Consider the following 21229-nt stretch of genomic DNA (forward strand, 5'->3'; position numbering starts at 1 on the left):
AGTTGAGTTACAAGAAAATTACCTTAAATTTACCAAAACATGTAGAGAATAAAATATTTAAAAATCTTAATAAAAACAAAAAAAAAAAAAAAAAAATCCAGATAACTACTTTATATTCATAGGATTTTAAATGGTTTTCTGGACATTTGTGTTTTTTTATTATAACCATCTAATATTTCCCCCCTCTCTCTTCTGAAACTAATTTTCCGGTTCATTTTCTTGTCACCTTTTCCTAATTTCTTGTAATTTGTGGGCCATCTCCTGGCAAGTTGCTCACTTTTTAGTTATTATTTAAAAAAAAAAAAAAAAAACCCAATTTGCTCAGGTTTCAAAGGATCAAATGCATGTGAACGATATTAATAAATTCGCTATCCTTTCAAAACTTTTTCTGCAGTTTAAAATGAAAACTTCGAGATCTAATGATGTCCTGAACACACAAGAATGCAAAAACTCAAAACTAACATGAGGATGCATGTGCATGTGCATCTGTTGTATGAGATCTTTACTTTGTGTGTCCCACACACATCCAGCTGCACCTGATGGGGCAGAGAGCTGCATTTGGGGTAAAAGGGCTCTTTCACTTCCTCCACTACAGGACTGCACAAACACACTCTTTGACCCTCTGCACAGGCTGCCGACTCATTCTCATTCCTCTCCATCTCTACGCAAGAATCTGCCGAAGCGAATAAGGGCTTTACTGTGAGTGAGTCGGAGAGTGCGTTGTGTGTTGTGCACTCTGAAACCACGCAGAGAACCAGACAAGGTTTCTTTCAAACACACAAAGAAACAAAGTCGCGATGAGTACAAATCATTGTTTAATAAATCAAACAGAATTTTTGCTCCTCTTTGAGTTACACTGTATTGAAAATACTCCTATACATAAAATAGTATCTCAATGACAAGAAGCACCTGATAGGTCAGATAGAATATATATATTTATATATATTTATATATATATATATATGTATATTTTTCATGTATCAAGAGATAAGAAAAAGAGTGAACAAGATTAGAGACTGATTGAAAACTGGGCAGTGAAAAGCAAAACTGCATACGTGACAAAATCCGTGGCTCCATCCTGAACTCTTCTAATAGTACAGATTCTTACAGCTCATATTGCTGTTCCCCCACACCTTCATATAAAACACCATAATCTGAACAAAAAAGGACAAATATTCTTCAGAAAAAACCAGGAAAGAGAAGGAGGGAGGCAATAGTTGAACCCCAGCTTGACTATCAATCATCCCCTATTTTTGTTATCTCTCCAGAAATGTAAACTGCAGTGTCACGGTTCGCAGGCTGGGGGGGCAACTCAGTCCACCATTTCTATTTTCCTCAAAGGGGCAAGACAGGAAGGAGGTGGAGCTTCCTGTTAGCTTTTGAGGAAGTGCAGAGTGAAGGGGGGGCTAGGGACTGCCAGCAGTGGACATACAGAGGACACACTCTGCCTTTGACAACACTTGGATTTATAAAAGGATTGCTCTACTGCTTTTACCAAAGATGTTAGGACAAATATTAAAGGTCGAGTGCACAGGAATTACAGGGATGTGTCGGCATGAATGAATGGAATATAATATAATATATGTGTCTTCTTTAGGGTATAATCACCTGACAATAAGAATTGTCATGTTTTTCATTGCATTAAAAAGAGCTGTTTATATCCACATAGGGAGTGGGTGCTCTTCCTCAGAGTCCACCATTGTCTACATTAACCAAAAAGGGACAAACCAAGTAACTGGCTCTCGAAACGGCCATGTGCATGTTTGCGTCAGCCATTGTAGTTAGCAGCCCGGTCAGCAATGAGCCAAACAGCTTCAGAAAAAAACGCTGATTTTTAACATGAAACCACTTCATTCAGTGTTTTTACCATTAAAATCAGCAGGTACATTTGTTTTGGAGAAGCAGACACCTCAGCAGATCATTCAGCTCCTGGTAAAAAAAAAAAAAAAACTCCTCAATGATGAACACTGAAGGAAATTTAACCAGCAGTTCACACTTAGCACATGCTGGTTGCAATCCCCACTGCTAGATGCCACTAAAACCTACACTCTGCTCCTTTAACCAGTCCCTCCAGGACGTTGCGATCGCAACTACTGATGCAAATTCTAACGGTTGGCATCACGCAGCTAATGTTACCCACAGTTTTTAACGTGTTAAACAACAGAGTTTAACCATTTCGGTGTCAGTTTGTTTGGACTCGTTAACGGCTCTGTATGGCATGTTAGGCGCTGCTGCTATGTAAGCTCGTGCTAACTGGGTAGAGAGAACAGGAGGAGCGCCTGAGACAGACCTTTAGTGCTTCTTCAAAAGGCAGCAACAGCTGATCATCAGCAATCAGCTGTTGCACCCCCCACGCCCTCACCATCAAAAAATAGATTTTAAATCTGTGGTACATGCTCATAATAATAGGCTTCAAATACAAGACAGCATCACAACTATTTTGGCAATATTCATTTGCCCTGCAATTTCATTGCCGAAAAAAGAAAAGAAAAAAAACAACGCCTTTCAACATCAAAACATGCTTTGCAATTTTTGTAGAAAAGCTGCCATGATATCAGCATTTCGTGCTGCAACAATCCCAAAATCAGCCTGCAAATTCCTGGAGGGACTGGTTAAAACTACGAATGAGTAGCAACATAATCAAAATATTGGCTGAGGAAAAAGACAGTAAAGCTCTGATTTGTTGCCAATGTTGCATTCAGAAATCGACCCCCCTGCTTTTGACAGAGAGGAGGATGGCTTTGGTTTCTCGGTTTCAATACACATAAATCCATTCCTTCACCATTTTTACCATGGAAAAAAGAAAAACTGCAGAGTATTGCTTTAAAATAAGTAGATGAAATGTGAGCAGAGGCATGTTGGCACCTATAGCTGTACAAAACTTGCATCACATTAGAGAAACTCTGGGTTTGACTCATGCAATGTGGCAATTCATGGCGTTTACTTCCTGTGTCACAAGCTGCAGACCTCGGGCAAAGGGAAGGGTGTGCGTAATGAGTGTGCCTTGTTCAGCTTTCATTGCTGCTCCTTAAAAAAACTGCAAAGCCTTTTCAGCTGCTGTAAATTCTCTTTAACTGTTCGTAGACGTCTGAGAGCGGCGGGTTAAAGTAACACGGTGAGCTCGGACTATTTGCACGAGCAGCAAAGGAAGGGAAAGAGGTGAGAGTGAGAGAAAGAGAGAAGTGAAATTTAAATTAAAGAGAGAGGAAAGAACGCAATGGAAGCAAGAATATTTTGGATGTCGAGCTGGTTTAACTCTTCTTGTCTTGTAGTGCGAGACTGAAGGTCGTTGCTTTCACATTGTAGTGAACTGACTGTGTGCTTGTCTCAACTTTGCAGCAATCTGTAGATACAAAAGAAGAAAAAACTTGTGAGCACAACTTATCCCCAAGCAATAAGGCAACAGACTGCAATTTACTGTGATAGATGGTCGATAAAAATGCCCTTACCGTCTCGTAAAACTTGACTTGCTCTTCCAAGTACAACTGCATGACCCTGTTGTAGTCATAGATACGGTTGCTATGGAAGTGGTTCATCTCAGCTGTGGGAGATAAGATGGGAACAACACTTGAATCAGATTTCATGTTACGATAAACTCCAACACTTCTGTGTGTCCTAATAAGCGTGTTACCTTGTAATGCGTACGACATGGTGCTGACTCGCTTCGCCATGGTGACTTTGTCCTGAGGGGAAAATTTTACTGGTGGCAACCAGCTTGTCAGCCTCCTTCACCTTTTCTATGGCTGCCTGCAAGATTTAAAAAGAAGCAAAAAAAAAAATGTTTTTATCTAATCCAGATTAGGTAAAAGCATCTAAAGTCCCCCTCCACTTTAAAAACGGACTTGTATCTGTGCAAAGTTTGTCACTGAAGGGGGGCAAAGTCTATATACTTCCCTAAAATCTGAAATTCAAACATATGCAGGGCAAGCTAGTACGTCACTAATACTAAAGCCAATAGTTTTCCCCAATTCAATGAGGGAACAAAATTCGACACAACACCGACAAAGAAACCTGAATCCTCCAGCACAGAGCGGAAATGTTAGTACAGAGAGCGAAAGTTTGCATTAACATTGTGAAAGTTTTGAAAGCAAAAACATGGTAGAGTGAGCAGCTTCAGGATGTAAACCGAATCTTGGAGGTTCCTTCCACTATCTACCAGAAACCCCAATGAGCAGATAATGTATCACAACCACTAACTCTGCATCAGCCACTGCCAGTTAGCCTACAAGTTTACAAGCGCCATAAACACAAGATGCTAACTACACTTCTGATGTTTCTGCTAGTTGTTGGTGCAGAACAGCCTCCTCATCTGAGTCTGGGTGTCACTGAGGCTCAAATATTTATGGCCGAATCTCTCCAATGTTTGTCCTAACACTAACACTAGCCATCTTGATGCACACTGCTCTTTTATCAGTAAACAGGTCACTGGTCTGGCCCAAATAGCGCCATGGCAACGCTGGAGAGAGCGCAGAATGAAACCTAACACAAGCAGCAGTGGTGGTGGTGGGACGCCCAGTAGCTTAGCTGGTAGAGCGAGCACCCAGAGTACAGAGGCTATGTCCAACCTATATGTTCAATTCTGACCTCCACCCTATTCTGTATGTCATCCCCTCTCTCTCTCCCCCTTTCACACTTTCCTCGCTCCAATAAAGGCAAAAAGCCAAAGAAAATAGTCTTTAAAAAAAAGCAGCTGTGGTGAGCAGAGCAGAGGCTAGATATGGAATTTATCAATGACAGAGAAAGAGTAGATCTCTTTCCAGTCTCTTTTTCCAGTCTCTTGTCTGGAGGGGACTTTTAAAAAGGTGATGCAACCAGCTCCGACTGCAGAACCACATGCCTCTGAAAGAAACTGCCTTCACAACTTCAGTTTAGGGTGTACATATACACATACACACACACACACACACCCACACACACACACACACACACACATATATACACACACATATATATGATAAAGCTCCTGTGTATCTTTTCCCACTGTACCTTGTGGACTCCAATGGTGTCCGGAAAGCATCCCAGAAGGCCTTTATATTCATTGTTGGTCTCCATGACGAAGTGGAGGTCTTTTTTGGGCTGTAACAAGAGCAAAGATTGATAGACAAAAACAGATAAATGTTAAACTAAAAAAGCAAAAACAGGAAATAACACAGTTCTGAAAGTGATAAGACAAAACACGGGGAAATGTGACGTCACAGGAGTTTAATTTTAACACAGCAGCCTAACTGCCTAAAGGAGGGGTGATTCAAGTTTATAATAATGCAGATTTTCATTAAGGGACCACGGATTCAGCGACCAGCAGACAGTACAACAAAGAGTTGCTATATTACTAAAATAAAAAACATGTACAGTCAAAGAGGAGGCAATAATATTTATCCAAATATCCTGAAGCACATCTGGCTATATGTATATAAAATTCAACACCTACATTTTTTGCCTATCCTTGAACCCTCTTGAAAGGAAAGCTGTCTGCAGCCTTAATGCAGAAGATACACTGATGTTTTAGACCTTGGGCTGTTGCGATGAATCCATGTCCAAACTATCACAGACATATCTAATTTCGTTTTTTAAACTTTGTTTAAAAAATGACCAATGAATCTACCTTCTACTTTCTTCTACTAAAGGCAACAACACTACAGTAGCACTGTAGTAATAAGCTTACCAGATGAATCCTCCCTCTGGCAGCTGCTAGGACATCATAAAAGGCCAAAATTTGATTTTATTACACACCGTACTAGTCAGACTACGCAGAACTATCAGAAAAAGCCACACATTGTAGGTCAAAACAAGATTTAGGAAATACTAGAGATAATTTTGCCCATGGCTTGGGCTTCCTCTTTTACAAATACAGACTTTGTGAACAGGATGCTGGGTTAAAGGGGTCGTAAAAACGCCACAACTAGGATGTAAACACTGACAGCAAGCAGGAAATGTTCACGGACGCTGTGAGATATTATGATTATTGAGAGTGAATACTAAACAATGTTGTTGATAAATGAGTCTAAAATAAACTCAGTGCAAATAAAAACATAAAAAGGAAACATAAAAAAGTATTTTTGGCTATACCTACCTGTTCTGCCACCATCTGAGCTATTTCCTCGTATGTCTTTCCTGCTGCGGTCATGGCGTCAGTCAGGGTTGACTCGCCTACAGCAGAGAAGGGGTTAAATTTTGTCATCACCGTGTATCTGTGTACCAATTTGTTTAAAAAAAAAAAAAACAACTTTCACATAATGAATGACTGCAGAGTTAATTACATCCACTTCTGCAACCACTCTGATGATTGCACGTGTTGACATTTTGAGGGTGTCACTCAAATCAACATTTGATGTCATATTTGTGTTTATTGTTGTACCTTGGTATCCACTGCTGATGAAGACGGAGGAGAGATTTTGGAAGGCTTTGCCGATTCTCTGGTATTCTTTTGGCAAAGCTACGGAGGGGAGGAAATGAAACAGACGCACACACACAGTGTAAATGATTTTTGTCTCATATTGACAAAATACTCGACCCAATGACTCATTCTTCAATAGAAACAGTAATTACTGCACACAGTGAAGGTGTGGCCTGTGTGTGGGAAACATTTAGTCAGTGTCAGCGCAGTGTGTACGTACGGCCTGTACATCTCTTCCAGTGCTCGTTGCCCACTGTGAGGATTTCCTTCACCCCGTCATCCATGGCTTTAGTGAACCTGCTGAACTGCTCACATTTCTGCTCCCTGTGGACACGGGACACGTTTCACAAACAATAAAATACAAGCAGGTGTACAAACAATTAAAGGTGGAGTCTGTGACTCTAATCCAGTTCATTTTTTGTCAAATTCAGCTAATATATACTCCTCATGTTCCACTAGCTGTCTGTTCTCTGTGCGCTCAAAGAAAATCCAACGTTTGTTCACAGCCCTTGCTGTGTGTGGCTGTGTGTAGCTATTAATGAAATGTACAGTGTTTGACATACATTGATTTTTTTGTGACTTTGCTGGGAGGAGAGCTGATGGCAGCTCAGGAGACCCCAGAGACAGGCTGCACTCTGTCTTACCAGCAACAGAAAGTTGCTTTAATGTTGGTACTTTTTGAGTAAGTTTTTCTTTTCAGACAGTTTAGAATTAAGTTTGATAAAACTCACACTTCTACGGGATCCAGATCCGCAGCTTCGGGCTCTATCGTGGAAAAGATCATCACTCCCACTGTCTCGTCCTTCTCTGCTTTTCTCTTCCCCGTCTTCCAGTCCTGTACCAATGAATGACTCATTTTAATTAAGCAGTAATAAAATCAGGACTTTCTAATGCTTCATTTATAAGGGGAGACGGAGAAGAAGTGAAGCGAACCTTCTCGTCCTTGTAGGTGAGGAAAGTCTGGAATACTTCACTGCTGGAAATAACCGGGTGCCTGCACATCCTGGTCATCCAGCCCTGCAATCGCTCCATACGCATCTTAATAAACTCTTCCTCAAATCGCCCTGGAACAGAGAGGAGGACACACAGAAAAAAATATTATTATGTGGTCATCATCTCTTTTATGTCTTGGATAGACTGTCAGGCACTTACCTGTCACCTGCTTGTCTGGTAAAGAGGGGATGGGGATGGCTGAGCCAAATTTTTCCAGCAGCCTCTCATACAGCCAATCAAAGTGCTTGTATCTGTGATTTACTGGTCTATTTGTGGTCTAAAAACCAATAACACAGAGTTAGAGACACTGAGTAATAATAGAGAAACCACATTTTGTTATATTTATTTTCCTGAATATGACAAGAAAATGGTTAAATGCTTCTAGACACTTACGTTGGGTGTGATTTGGTACTCGATGTAGCTCTTGAGGCCGTACATCTTTGAGCCTTTCTTGGGATCAGCCACCACACAGTCCAGCTGTGTTTCTGGGTAAAACCACACTGGACCAACTTCTCCAACCTTTGCATAATAAATATAAGGTTGAGAAACCTAATGCTCTGCATTTTATTGCAATTAAACATAGATTTATACGGCAAAAATAGGAACTTGTAATATTTGTGAAAATAATGTACATCTAACAGTATTTTGTATTCAGTTCAGTTAGATAGGTGAAATGGCTGCATCACGATCACTGATGTAACAAGTAAAGACGTGATGATTATCTTCAAACAATATTAATGGTTATTTGGAGATAACCTACATAGATTGGCAGCTTCTCTTTGCCTTTCGCAAGCTGCTTGCATAGGAGGTAGAGCTCTGGTCCAGACTTGGAGAAACCAGGAAACCTGCTCAAAGACAGAGAGAAGTTTGATAAGCGATGATCCTTTTCACTCTCTTTAACTTCATCATCGGGAGGACAAGTCAGGACACTTTTTTTGATACTTTTTGCTACAGGCAGCTTTCTGGGGGGCTTTAGGAGTCAAATATAATTTTTTAACCATCATGAAAGGTTTCCAGTGAAGTTTTTTTATCTGTATTAGCAGAAGTGGTGGTAACACACCAAGATATGCAGCAATGCGCTAACAAAGATGAATACTTTCTAGTAACAATAAAAGTAAACATGCAGGTTTTTAAACTCTTAGGGGAAAAAAAACAGCTTTTCTCAGTTCAGCTCAATATAATAATTTAAATCCAAGTATTTTTGTTATTTTTTTCCTCTGCAGACAGTGATGTGTTTTGTCATACCCAGTGCTTGACACAATTTTTAGAACCATAATTGTTCTATTTTTCTACAAAACTCAATAATTCAAATCTTACTTGTTGAGGGAGATTTTCATAGAAGTTGCATGAGCTCCCCCTCTCTGTATTGCTCCGCTGTCTCCTGATTCTGACTCGGCGTAACCTCCGGTGGACTTCATGTCATCCCACTCATCATCCCACTCATCATCCTCCGCTCCTGAGCAAAGATACATGCACATGTTGTTGTGTTTAAAATCACAGGCTCAGAAAGTACATATTGTGCTCAACAAGGCACTGTGCAACGTGTGAAAATGTTTGTGTCAAATATAAATAGCTGCTGGGGAAGATAAACTGATACAAACAGCAGCTTTTGCTCTTTTATATAAATTAACAACTAGTGGAGACAGACATTAAAAGAATTTTAAATCGATGAATTAAACCAATTCTTAATTGTTCCCATTATTTATTGCTGTGATTTTGGAAAGAGAGACAACTACATGTGAAAACATGAGTCTGATTTATATTATCTAGATGAAAGGAAAGAATATTTTTATATGATTCCTGTTCTTATTTCATATGTGAGAAAAAAAAATACCAACTCTGTGGCCCTAAACATTAGATTATAAAGTTTTTTTCCTCAGGTAACAAATGCACAAGTTTGAAGGCATGCAGCGCTCGCCTATATATTCTGCTGCAGGGCAAGCATGCTGTGACTGTGAGACATTTTGACACTCATTGAAACACAGATCATAACAGAAGTCAAAAAGCTCTCAAAGTTTTCGCTTTAAGCTCACAAATACATGGCATGTTATCGGATGTACACTGTAAACCAGTTACACTGCTCCGGTCAGTCACAACTAGCACATTTCCACATCACATAAAAGTTAATACAAAGTTAATATCAGGGAACAAATCAAATGCTTCACACACATGCTTTAGAGACTAAGTAATTTCCAAAATCTATTTGCTGGAAACTCCCCACACACGAAAAAGTGGAAAAAGCTTCCAGCAGGCGATGCAAGGGATACCTGTGTAATCGATAAGGTAAGGATACGGGTAGATGTCTTTGGCAAGAGAGAAAGAAAGGAAAAGTTTGTTAATATTTGTCCTTGCCATTTATTTTCCCCAGTTCCATTTCTACCATAACAACTGGAGAATTTAAAAAACAGGTCAAGCAATTTGTTCTTCTGAGTCATGAGTGAGGCTAACTTTTCCATAGTCTGGCAAAAACAGAGTCATGGCTTGATTGTACTGTCCACATGCTGGAGCGTCTCTGTGGAGGGACTGGCCATAGAGAGGCGACTGAGCAGAACCACATCTGGGAGTTTAAGTAACTCCAAATCTGTTAAAATCTTAATGAAATGCAAATAATACACACTGGATCAAAGAGAGGGTTTTCTGTATATTCTAAAGGTTGTTTGACTTCGTATCAGGTTACAATGAAGCACGGGAAACAGCACCCTGTCCTGAGCATAAACAATATTTTTCTTATATTGTTCTCTGATGCAAAGCCCATCTGGTACTCCGAGATAGTTGATTTTAAGCACTGTTTGCCAGGACTACTTGGCCTATATTTCACCTTGTGAAACATGGATTTTAAGTCTCCCTGGTGAACAGAAAATGTCTTTCTTCAACATTAAAAATAAGGGAAACAAGCAAAACATCAAGCTCATTTAAAAATACTTATTCTTAATTCATCTTCTGTCATATGATTAAGACACAAAGTTGCAGATTATCTTACTCTTCTGAAACAGAGACCTTTTAACACATGTCTAGAGAACTGGATTGTGGTAACAAAAAAAAAATCAAACATTTATTCAGAAAGACTACGTCCTACCTTAAAGCCAGTTTTGCACTGTAACCTTAATCCTGCCAAAAAAGCTAATTCTGACAACAGGCTGGGCTGTTACAAATGAAGAACACAGAATCTGACTGGGTTGCAGTGTTGCTCATTATCATGAGCTTTGATTATTTGATGAGTTAAGCTCACACATCCAGAGGGTTCAGCAGTAAGACCTGGCTTTCCAGAGCAATCCCATCAACTGCAGCCATATAGTACATTCTGTTCCCACAATGGCAGTTTAAAAAGCAAACTATCTGCAAACAGTAAGCTGAACTGTTCAACAAGATGATGGTGCCAAGCGATTAAAACAGTGTGTGACCTTCCCATGCGTGCAACCACAATAAGATGGTGTGCAGTCTCTGTAATCTCTGTTTTAAGCACCACAATTTCCAGATCATCATGTCTGCTACTTTAGAAATCTTACAATCAAATAAAATTAAATCCCTGTGATACACAATAAACAGCAAACATATAATAACTTGAAAAGAAAGCAGAGACGTTTAGAATGCTGCACAGTCTTTATGTCCTGATTTAAATTGTCATGAGGTTTAGCAGCACTGATTAGTCTAAGTACAACCATAATTCATGAGTGGGACAAGATCATAGGCAGTAATTTTACTGCACTGACACATATCATGTTTCTAACAGGCCCACACATTGTTGCTGTTCTTACCTGGGCCCTGGTAAGCCTGAGGGTGGCCCTGTGATATGGAGCTCCAGGGGTCAGCGGCACTTTTCCCAGTCTGGGTGCCCTCTGGATTGGACGCCCAGTTGTTGTTGGAGCCCCCTGAAGGGTCTGCGTTCCACACCGACCAGGGATCATTACCGTTACTAGCCTGGAAGAGACACAAAGAGAAAATGTGAGGGATAAAAGAACAACAGATCACGTATGGAAAGGGAGAGGATATATAGAAAGAGAGAGCACAGAGTCCAGTCGAGTCGTCTTCAAACAACATGCTATCTCAAACACATGACGCAGACCCGGCCTCTGACAGAGAACCTGTTAAGATAATAGACTTGACAGTGACAATGAAGTTTATAAATGGTAACACATGCAGTTATCAAAATGATACAAAATAATACATATTTTAAAAGACACTTGCATACAATGCTGAATGTGCATTTTGAAGTACTTACATGCTGAAAATGCAACTAAATGCCGTGCTTGCAGAACCAACACATTGTGTGGACCACTATGAAAACTCATGGGCAAAGGCATGCAATAGAGTGTAGTGTGTTTGAAGGACACCCCCCCCAAAAAAAAATAACCATTTGTGTACCAATTACTCACTTCATGTTACACTGACTTTGTGAAGAAACTTTACAAACTTGCACACAACTTGCGCAGTATAATTCAAGCCTCACTTATCCACTCGCATGTCAGCACTGATGGAGAATTGAACTAAAAGTAAAATTTAATCTACGCTGTGTGCAAAGCCAGACTCCATTGACAAAAACAGTAGTTTTACCTCACTGAACACAGGAGCTGTTGGTCTACAAATGCCTCGGTTACTTGGTGTTATTGTGTGACTTATGTGTTTTAAAGAGTTAGCTCAGTTTTACCAAAGTAGCACAATAACAAAAACATTCTATCGATTGATGCAGCGGTAGACCAGCAGCTCCCATGTTCAGCAAGGTAAAATTACTGTTCTGGCCAACTGAACCTGGCTGTTAAGAAAGAACAATTAAGTTCAAGATCCGCTCAGTCGGACAGGGCTGTTTGTATCGAAGGTACTGATCATAAATGAGACTTGGATAACACTTCATGAATTGTGAGGGTTTGTAAACAGATGTTTTGATATAGATTTGCTGTTGTGACCCCTGTGACTTCAACTCAAACATTTCTCAGTTTTCGGATTCTTTGTTCACCACAGGCATGCTAGAAAAACTGAAGTTTTCTTTACAAATTCAAAGTAACACTGAGTGAGTAACTGATATACAAATGGGTATTTGGGGGGTGAAGTATTCCTTTGATGTCTGCTGATGAAGTCCTGAGCCTGAACACAGAACTAGTGCATGGCCACTTATAACACCACATCATGCACACTGACATACAGAGAAGTTCTGTTAATGAACCAGCAGTTTCACCAAGAAGCTGCAGAGACAAATGAACACAGCAGTGAGATGAGAAACAACATCCCAGACGCATTTTAGGAGATTTAGCAGCACATTCATCGCACATAAATAGATACAAATCCATACAACAGTCTGTCAAAAGGGCACTGATAACAATTTGAATACTATTTGTGAAATGTTGATCATCATGGTAAATGTTTCTGTTCTGTGGTGATTTTCCGGTGTGATTAGTCAATTATATGTGAGATACACTGACTCTGATTTTTGAGCTTTTCAAGTTTTGACACATTTGAAAATAAGAGTGTGGGAGTTGATTGGTGACTTGTGAATGTGTGCACTACAGTGCAAGGTGCACAGAGAGGGTGAGATCATGCTGTCTGCAGGCAGTAGAGTGGGAGGGGGAATTTGCCAAAGCAGACCAATCAGAGCGGAGGGGGCTTGGGGCAGAGAATGGGTGAGGGTGGTGGGCTTGGTTTCATGCCACTGGCCTCATCCACCACCCCTAAGTGGCGGTTACCTCATCAGGGGACGAAAGGTAGGGGGAAACTGGGGTGTCAGGGGTGTCCGGCTGGGGGCTTAAGCCCCCAGCATCCACCTTGAGGGGGGAAAAAAAGGTGACATTATCACAAAGCGGCAGCAGTGAAGGTTTAAACTCAGTGTGGGATGGGTTAAAGTGATGCTGGATATGGATGCGTTTGCGTGGGTGAAAAGAGAGAGCATGAAGGACGATGGCTGACACATTTCCTGCCTTGACTCAACCACTTACTCTGCCCAAATTTCTACTGATCCAGCAGTACGCTCATACTTGTGGAACTTCCTGATAGCCCTGCACAAAAGATTTAACTGAACTTATTTCCTCTTGGTTCTATTTTACTAGAGCTAAAATCCGTGTCAGTTATAAATGACATGAGTGCGGTGTAAGTATCTTCCACAGCAGCTGCTCTCACTTCTGCATCTCTGGGAATGTCACAGGCTGCTGAAACGTCAGAAAAAGTCGGTCATCGCTCACTTCTGCTTTCTGCTTTACCTTCAGCGTCACCCCATCACACAGTTTTGTGGGAGAAAATGCAAAACAGCACCGAGGCATTGTTCATGGTAATGTGTAGGTTATGCCCACTTCCCCTGCACTGGTTTGGGCTGCTGAATATAGAGAAGTTAAGGTTGTATGTGAATCTACAACTTCAACAAAAGGTCAGTAAATAGAAAAAGGGCGGGCATTTGATATGACACCAGTGTGAATTCAATACTTTCTTAGGTGAGTGCATTACCTGGTTTTGTGCAGGTGCTGCTGTGGGAGCATAGGAATCAAAGATGGACAGGTCTGGAGCTGCAACATTCCCTACACTTGGAATAGGTGCTGCAGCTGGAAATATAGGTAAAGACTTGCCGAGCTACAAATGAAAGGATGAAAGACAGAGAGAGAGACAGAAAACAGTTCCTTTAGGTGAATAAATCCAGATACTCCGGTGTGATTTTAATGACTTTTAAAGGTACATTCTTCTGTGGTAATGTGATCATGTCTCCCTGGCATTCCCTGGCTTTGCAAACTTGGCTTTTTCTCAGTTTATAAAACAAAAAAAAAAGATAGCACTTGCTGGTGACACTTAGCTTTGCTTTACCGGTAGTCAATATGAAGATACAACACTTAAAGGAACAGTTCAGATCTTTTGAGGTGGGGCTGTATGAGGCACTTATCCATAGTCAGTGTATTACACGCAGTAGATGGGGGCCGGCAGGCAGGAGTACCAACATGAAAACTAGGCAATGTACCGCTGTGGACGAGGAAACCATCAGTATAAGTGTATGCTATATTTAGAATATTTCAATGCTTTACTTTGCTGTCACCCACAAAGCCAGACTCCATTAAGAAAAACAGTGATTTAACATTGCTGAATACAGGAGCTGCTGGTCGACCACAGCCACAATAGGGTTTTTTTTTTGTTTGTGTTATTGTGTGACTTTGGCATTTAAAAGGATTCATTCAGATTCATGAAAGTCACACAATAACACAAACAAATAAACAAACCGATCACAGCTGCAGTAGACCAGCAGCTCCGGTGTTTTGTGAGCTAAAGCTTTTGTTCAATGGAGTCTAATGGATGTGACGAGAGCATAGATGGAGAAATGAAGCTTTTCAGGGCTTCCCTGTCTGAAAGGGCTATCTCCATCAAGGGAAAGGGGTGAAAATATTCTAAATGTAGCATACACTCAAACTAAAATAGATTTTTTAGGGGGCGAAAATACATTTTGCTGCCCCCCCAACCCCCCTCCACAGCAGTACAATGCTCCTTCCTGCTTCTCCTAACTGCAGCGTGCTGACTGACATCCAATATATGTAATACACTGACTTTAGATAAGCACCTCATACAACCCCACTTTACAAGATCTGAACTATCCCTTCAACTCTTTCGGCTATTTTTGTGGCTCAACTTTTGTTTTTGCAGATCTCATTTTTACCAGTAGGGTCCACAGAAATAGAAAGTATTGCCTGAGAAACAGCTTTTGTCCTGCTGTTTTTCATTTGACGTTACATGCAACAAATGCAACTGTCATCAATAAGTTTTTTTTATGATTTGGAAACAAATCCGTAACAGTCTGGGGGCAGCTGGGGAGGTAACTTAAGGTCAAACAAACACACGTCCACATGAGCTTGTTTTCTAAGGAAAGCGGACGGATAATTTCAATCTCCCTTGTACACACAGACTCTGCATTGTTAAATGCTGCACAGAGTGTTGTTTAGAGTGAGGCTAAACTGTTAAACACACTTCACAGACTTTTAATCAAACAGTCTGTGTCTCTCTGTGCATGTCTTCAGAGTGAATCATATCCCCATGATGAGATCAGAGTTACTGGACACACATAAACACCCTAATCAGCAAAAACCCTGAAGGAGGCACATCCTGTCGTGATTTTAGTCTCAGGCAGCAGCACAGTCTGCAGAGCACAGAAGTATATCCTTGACTATAACAACAAAGATTTAACTCTCAGAGGCATTTGGACGATTAAATGTTAAATATTTGCTTGTACTATGATATAGATAGTACATACTGTGCATCCTGACCTCAAAGCATGATAGCAGATGGCTTTGCTGCATAAATTTCTAGTGTGAATTCGCCATCACACACTAAGTGACTTTCTTTCTTTCTTTCTTACCTCGATGTAGTCTTCTGGCACCAGACCAACCTCCCCTCTGGAGTTCTGCGCTTCAATCCAGCCGCCTCCAATATTCTGAAATACAGCGAGACCCAAAAAACAACATGTAAGCTTAAACACCCAGGACTGGCTCAGGCCAGCAGAGAGTAGGTGTCTGCATCACATGCACACAAAAAAACAGGCTGCTGGGAAAAATCCCATTAAAAGGAAATGTTAAAATGTGAAAAATGTTGCGTGATAGCAAGTAGGGCTGCATCTCGTCACCTTAGTATTATAAGGTTCTACCTGAAGTTTTTGTCAAAACTGAGTTATCCATATATTCTTATTCTGGGGTGCCTTGTTATTACTGTGTGAGGTTTGTTGTTTTTTTTAAGTTATATGCATTTTTGGGCTTTTTATTTAGAAAACAAAAAGATTAATATCATTATTTCTATTTGGAATACAAAACTTTGAAGTTCAAAATGTCAAAACCACTCAAACCAGACAGAAGCTTGTTATTCTAAGGTGGTGATCTGACAATAATTTTCATTGTTATTTCCTTAATTAATCAATCAGGTGTTTGATCTATAAAATGGCCCAAGATGACGCCCGCGAAATTCTTTCTTTGTCTACATCCCAAAGATATTCAATTTACTGTAATAGGCAAGAAAAGAAACCAGAAGATACTTACATTGAAGAGGCTGAAATTTTGACTTTTTTTCTTTAAAAATTGCTCAAATGCTTAGTTGATTATCAAATGAGTTGACGAATAATTTAATAGTTGACAACTAATCACTTATTTGTTGCTGTTCTAAAAGCAAGAGGACAGTGAAAATGAAAAAAGCAAACCCTGTTCTGATGCCAAAAATAACCAAAACCCATAATTTTCAGTTCAAATGCATGGATCTCATTTACTTTTGTACATGGACACATTGCAACAAGCAGTGATGTTCCATTTGATCCCGCTGAGCTGCTGCAAAAGCGGTACATTCAAAGACTGAATGAAGTATTTGACGCGCACATACACTTTTCTCCAGAATAAAAATGATGCTGTGTTGCTTTCTAACTCTGTCAGTCAGTCATTTTCTGTAACCGCTTGTCCTTGTAAGGGTCGCAGGGGGGGCTGGAGCCAATCCCAGCTGTCATCGGGTGTAAGGCGGGGTACACCCTGGACAGTTCGTCAGACCATTGCAGGGCTGACACATATAGACAGACAACCATACACACTCACAGTCACACCTAATGGCAATTTAGAGTCACCAATCAACCTGAGCTGCATGTCTTAGGACTGTGGGAGGAAGCCGGAGACCCCGGAGAGAACCCACGCAGACACGGGGAGAACATGCAAACTCCGCACAGAAGGGCCCCCGCCTGGACTGAACCCTGGTCCAACTGGGATTTAAACCAGGGACCCTCTCGCTGTGAGGCAACAGTGCTAACAACAAAGCCACTGTGCCACCCGCTTTCTAACTCTGTTTCTCTCAATTTGTTTTTGCAGTTAAGGACACCAGCTCTTCCATTTGCATTTTATTAAGCTGACAATAACCAGGTTACATGAGTATCTGTAAACACACTGAAAGCTCCCAGGACAAATTCCTCCACAGTCAGTTTATTTAGAGAGCAAAAAAAACTGTCTGTTTTCCTGATACAGTAGGTACTGATTGGCTTAGGACTGACTTTGATTAGAAAACTATGTAGGTCAGCACACAGTGAGTGACCTTTGAACTGTTGGCGACTGGTTGCAATGACATCATGTGTACACTTTGTTTCCTTCCTCTGTATGAGTTAATGACACTCCTGATTTATATACAACCGGAGATCATGTGAGTTGGGTCTTTGTAGGACTGTTGCTTTGAATGGCAAAGTTACAGAAGAGTTCATGAACATTAACATGAGGGTACAACACACAGAGCTCCAGTATATAATAGCTAGCTAATACCAAACTTTTAGGCAGAAAATACCCTTACTTAAAATGTAAAAGAAATTTGATTTTTAGTCTTTTTTCTTCTGCAAGTGTCACTGGTGACAGACACTTAAGCCCAGATTCATTCTTAATAATCAGATGAGGCATAATACAACAAACTGAATGCACATTTTTCATGATGCACATAAAACAGGAACCATCCACAAAACCAAAGGCATTTAAACTTCATGTAAACAACTCGAACAAAAATAAAAAGAAGCAGTAGACACTGAGATCCTGCACTTATGTGCACAGCATTGTGAGTGGATATGGATAGAAGAAAGGCGGATGCATGCAGGTATAATTTACCTGATTGGTGATGGTAAGCGTCTCGCCTTCTTTAACCGTCAGCTCGTTGTTTCCAGCCTCAGCAGTGAAGTCATATAAAACTTGTGCCTGAACACAATTAAGAGAAAAAACACAAGGCTTAGTGCATGTTTGATCAACACTTTCATAAAGATGGCACGTGAACATATATTTTCACGTCTCCGTGGATATACACACCAACACACCCACAATTACCCTCGGGATCTAAACTCTTGTGAAGTTAAATTCGGGCGCAGTGAAACAGGACAAACTTGTTCTTGTAGACGTGTTTTGCTGACTCTCAGCAACTCACCAGTTTCAACCAAAAACAATACCAAAACCATCATGTTACCTGGTTCAGTTTATTGCAGGAGTCTGCAGTTGTTCTCACACTGAACCACATCCATTTCTCTGCCCTGCCCCCTTCACCCCAGACACACACACACACAACCACACACACACACACACCCAACACATAAATACAACAGTGAGAAATAAAAGTGTGAAAACAATTTTAAATATGACTTTGCATTTCACAGTTCACTTCATGGCTGATTTTTTAGGCCTACCCACTTCTTTATTTTCATATGTTTTACTATCCAAATTACCTCGGATTGTCAGTTCCTCTCCAAACAACAAAAAATCAGCATGCCATGTGTGAACAATACTGTCTGACTAACGTGTTCATTAACCAGTGAATTGAATTCAAGGCTATTTGCTCTTGGCTGAACAGAGGTCTATTTTTGTGTTAGCTTTGCACCTCCCTGGAGTCAAGGAAGCTGGACGATCTTTTGAAACAGGAAACACAGAAGAGAAAGAGTCAAGCATGTTTCTGAACACAGCCTCGGTTATTATTTTTATGTTGTTAAAAACGGTTTCTCTATGTTTTGATGTTTTCTTGGCAAAATGAGGCTCCAGATCTTCTTCGTTTGATGGCATGATGTGATTTGCACATTTGTTACTTCAATTTAAAGTCCCCCTCTAATCAAAAAGGTGGAAATGTAACTTGGGGACTTAGGGCTGTACAGTTAATAGAAATATTATTGAAATGGTAAAGTGGAATATCCAAATCACAGAGGCTGCAATTTTGGAAAAAAGGTAAATTGTGTTAAAACATACCAGAGATGCCCTGGCCTACAAGGGAACATGTTGTTCGGTACAGACCCCAGCAAAAATCCCGCCAGCATCATTTTTATATTATTTTTTAGCTAAAATGAAATGCAAAAATGACCATTCCTACTAAAAGTGCAACGCGTATCGCAATTGCAATACCATCTCTTTTTTGCGTATATTGTGCAGCTTTATTGTTACTTCACTTTGATGTTTGACCTTTGACACACTGACGCTAGAAATCTGTTTTCACATTCATCTGCAGGAGGGGGCAAGTTTCACTGTTATCTCCTTAAGTGTGACTTTAACACGTGCATCAAAAAGGATGTTTTTATCTAGAAGCCAGTTGTGGTCCAATATGCCACTGTAACAACTGTAATGTGGAAATGTGTAATGCGCACATACACTGAAAATGCAGCTCTCAGTCAAACAGGAGTCATCTTGTGTCAAGCAGTAACACTTTTGAAATGAAGAACATTTGCATATAAAGCTGCAACGATTCGTGGATTAATCAACAGGTCAATGAAAAGAAAATCGGTCGATGATTAATGAATGGTTTCAGCCATTTTCTTCAAGCAGAAATGTCAAGCATTTGTCTGTGCTAGTCTCTTAATTGTGAGAATTTTGCAGCTTTTCCTTGTCATTTATGACAGAAAACAAAGAGTCATTTAGTTTTGGACTGTTGGTTGGACAAAGATACAATCTGAGGACATCACTTTGTGCTCTTGGAAATTGTGATCAGCATTTTTTTTTTTACATTATTTGGACATTTTATAGGCTAAATGATTTATCAAATGATTGTGAAACAGATTAATCAACAATAGATTTATAGATTTCAGAGACTAGACTTTTAACTTATTCTTCAAATTTCTATTTATTTTCTGGATGGGATTTTTAAATTTAAATCGGCAGGAATATACAACCACAATTGCAAAACTATCATCAAAATAAGCCTCAATCTGCCCATTTAATACTTGTCATTATAATAGTAATACTCATAAGATGTTAATACCATTACCACTAACAGTCCCTGAAATGATTGTTTTAATAATACTTAAACTACCTGCATTTCACACTGTAGTCTGTGATGAGGATTGATCATCCCTCTTTTCACATAGTGTACTGAATGAAGTAAACCATACACGCGCTGAAGACTACATTTCCCAGCATTCCACGGAGGTAGGAATGACCCGCACTGGAAAGGTAGTAAAATGTCACAAGACACTTTCTTAATGAGGCACATTTTCCATGTATAGCAAAAACAATCGTGTCACATTAACTGCACACAAATGCGTCATAAACGCCCATTACACGCTTCTTAACCGGATTATTAAAATAGTTTTGACTCTTAATATGTAGCTTAGCGATTGAACTGTAAACCTAAAAGCAAGAAACCACAACTCTGGGTGAGCTCCTGCGAGTCCACAGCCCGCATTATTAGTAAAAAATACAGCTGTCAGGGGAAACTGGAGGAGTCGATACACGTTAATGTTGACGTTAAAACAACGAAGAAAAGTTGTCAGACTTGCCTTTAGCGCCATTGTCGAAGCGTTGATCAATCATTACAAAAACAGGCCCTGCGGTTTTCAGGATTTCCAATCCTCAACTGGACATTTCCCCCGCTGCTTTTCAACTAAAAGACGAAACGGGTAATTCCTCCCGGTGAAGAACCGCCGCAACGCACACTTTAACGCATTCCTTAAAAACAGTTTGTCACTTAAAAACTCAAAAACACGAAAAAAGACGGTATGGATAGACTATTTGGTTCAGTGCGGCTGCAAGTTTGAACCGCGTAGAGCTGCTGTCAGTACGGAGGGAGTGACCTGCGCCGCGCAGAGAAACCGGAAAGGTAGTCTTGGTCCGACATGGCCCTCCAAGACATGGCCAATATATATATATGAAATTACAAATTGGCTTCCCTAAATAAAATGTAAGGAAGAAAAAACATAATTTATGTACATTTTAACATGGGAAATGTTTAAAATCACAAAAATATTACTTTATGATAACGTTCATAACCATTTTAGACCACATCTTTACAGTATAAGAAACGGTAAAGAGTAGTAATAATAATAATAATAATAATAATAATAATAACAATAATAATGATAACAATATGAAATAGAAATTCGTCAAACTGTCATGCATTGTAGGCTTTTTTTTTTTTTTTTTT

The 21229-nt window shown here is 40.0% G+C and overlaps 1 protein-coding gene across 1 annotated transcript; it reads right to left on the minus strand.

Moving 5' to 3' along the window:
• Nucleotides 1-1907: 1907 nt before the first annotated feature.
• LOC121955329 (sorting nexin-9-like) lies at nt 1908-20874 on the minus strand. The gene is given in 20 exon segments (XM_042503231.1): nt 1908-3343; nt 3450-3541; nt 3632-3692; nt 3694-3747; nt 4987-5076; nt 6071-6147; nt 6356-6433; nt 6615-6718; nt 7126-7229; nt 7328-7458; nt 7547-7664; nt 7781-7906; nt 8148-8232; nt 8705-8843; nt 11143-11305; nt 13063-13140; nt 13814-13936; nt 15699-15773; nt 17950-18036; nt 20586-20874. Coding segments are annotated over 20 exon segments (1845 nt in total). The 5' UTR covers nt 20598-20874; the 3' UTR covers nt 1908-3295.
• Between the last annotated feature and the right edge of the window lie 355 nt (nt 20875-21229).

The sequence above is a fragment of the Plectropomus leopardus genome, chromosome 16 (assembly GCF_008729295.1).
Source record: "Plectropomus leopardus isolate mb chromosome 16, YSFRI_Pleo_2.0, whole genome shotgun sequence".
NCBI lineage: Eukaryota > Metazoa > Chordata > Actinopteri > Perciformes > Serranidae > Plectropomus > Plectropomus leopardus.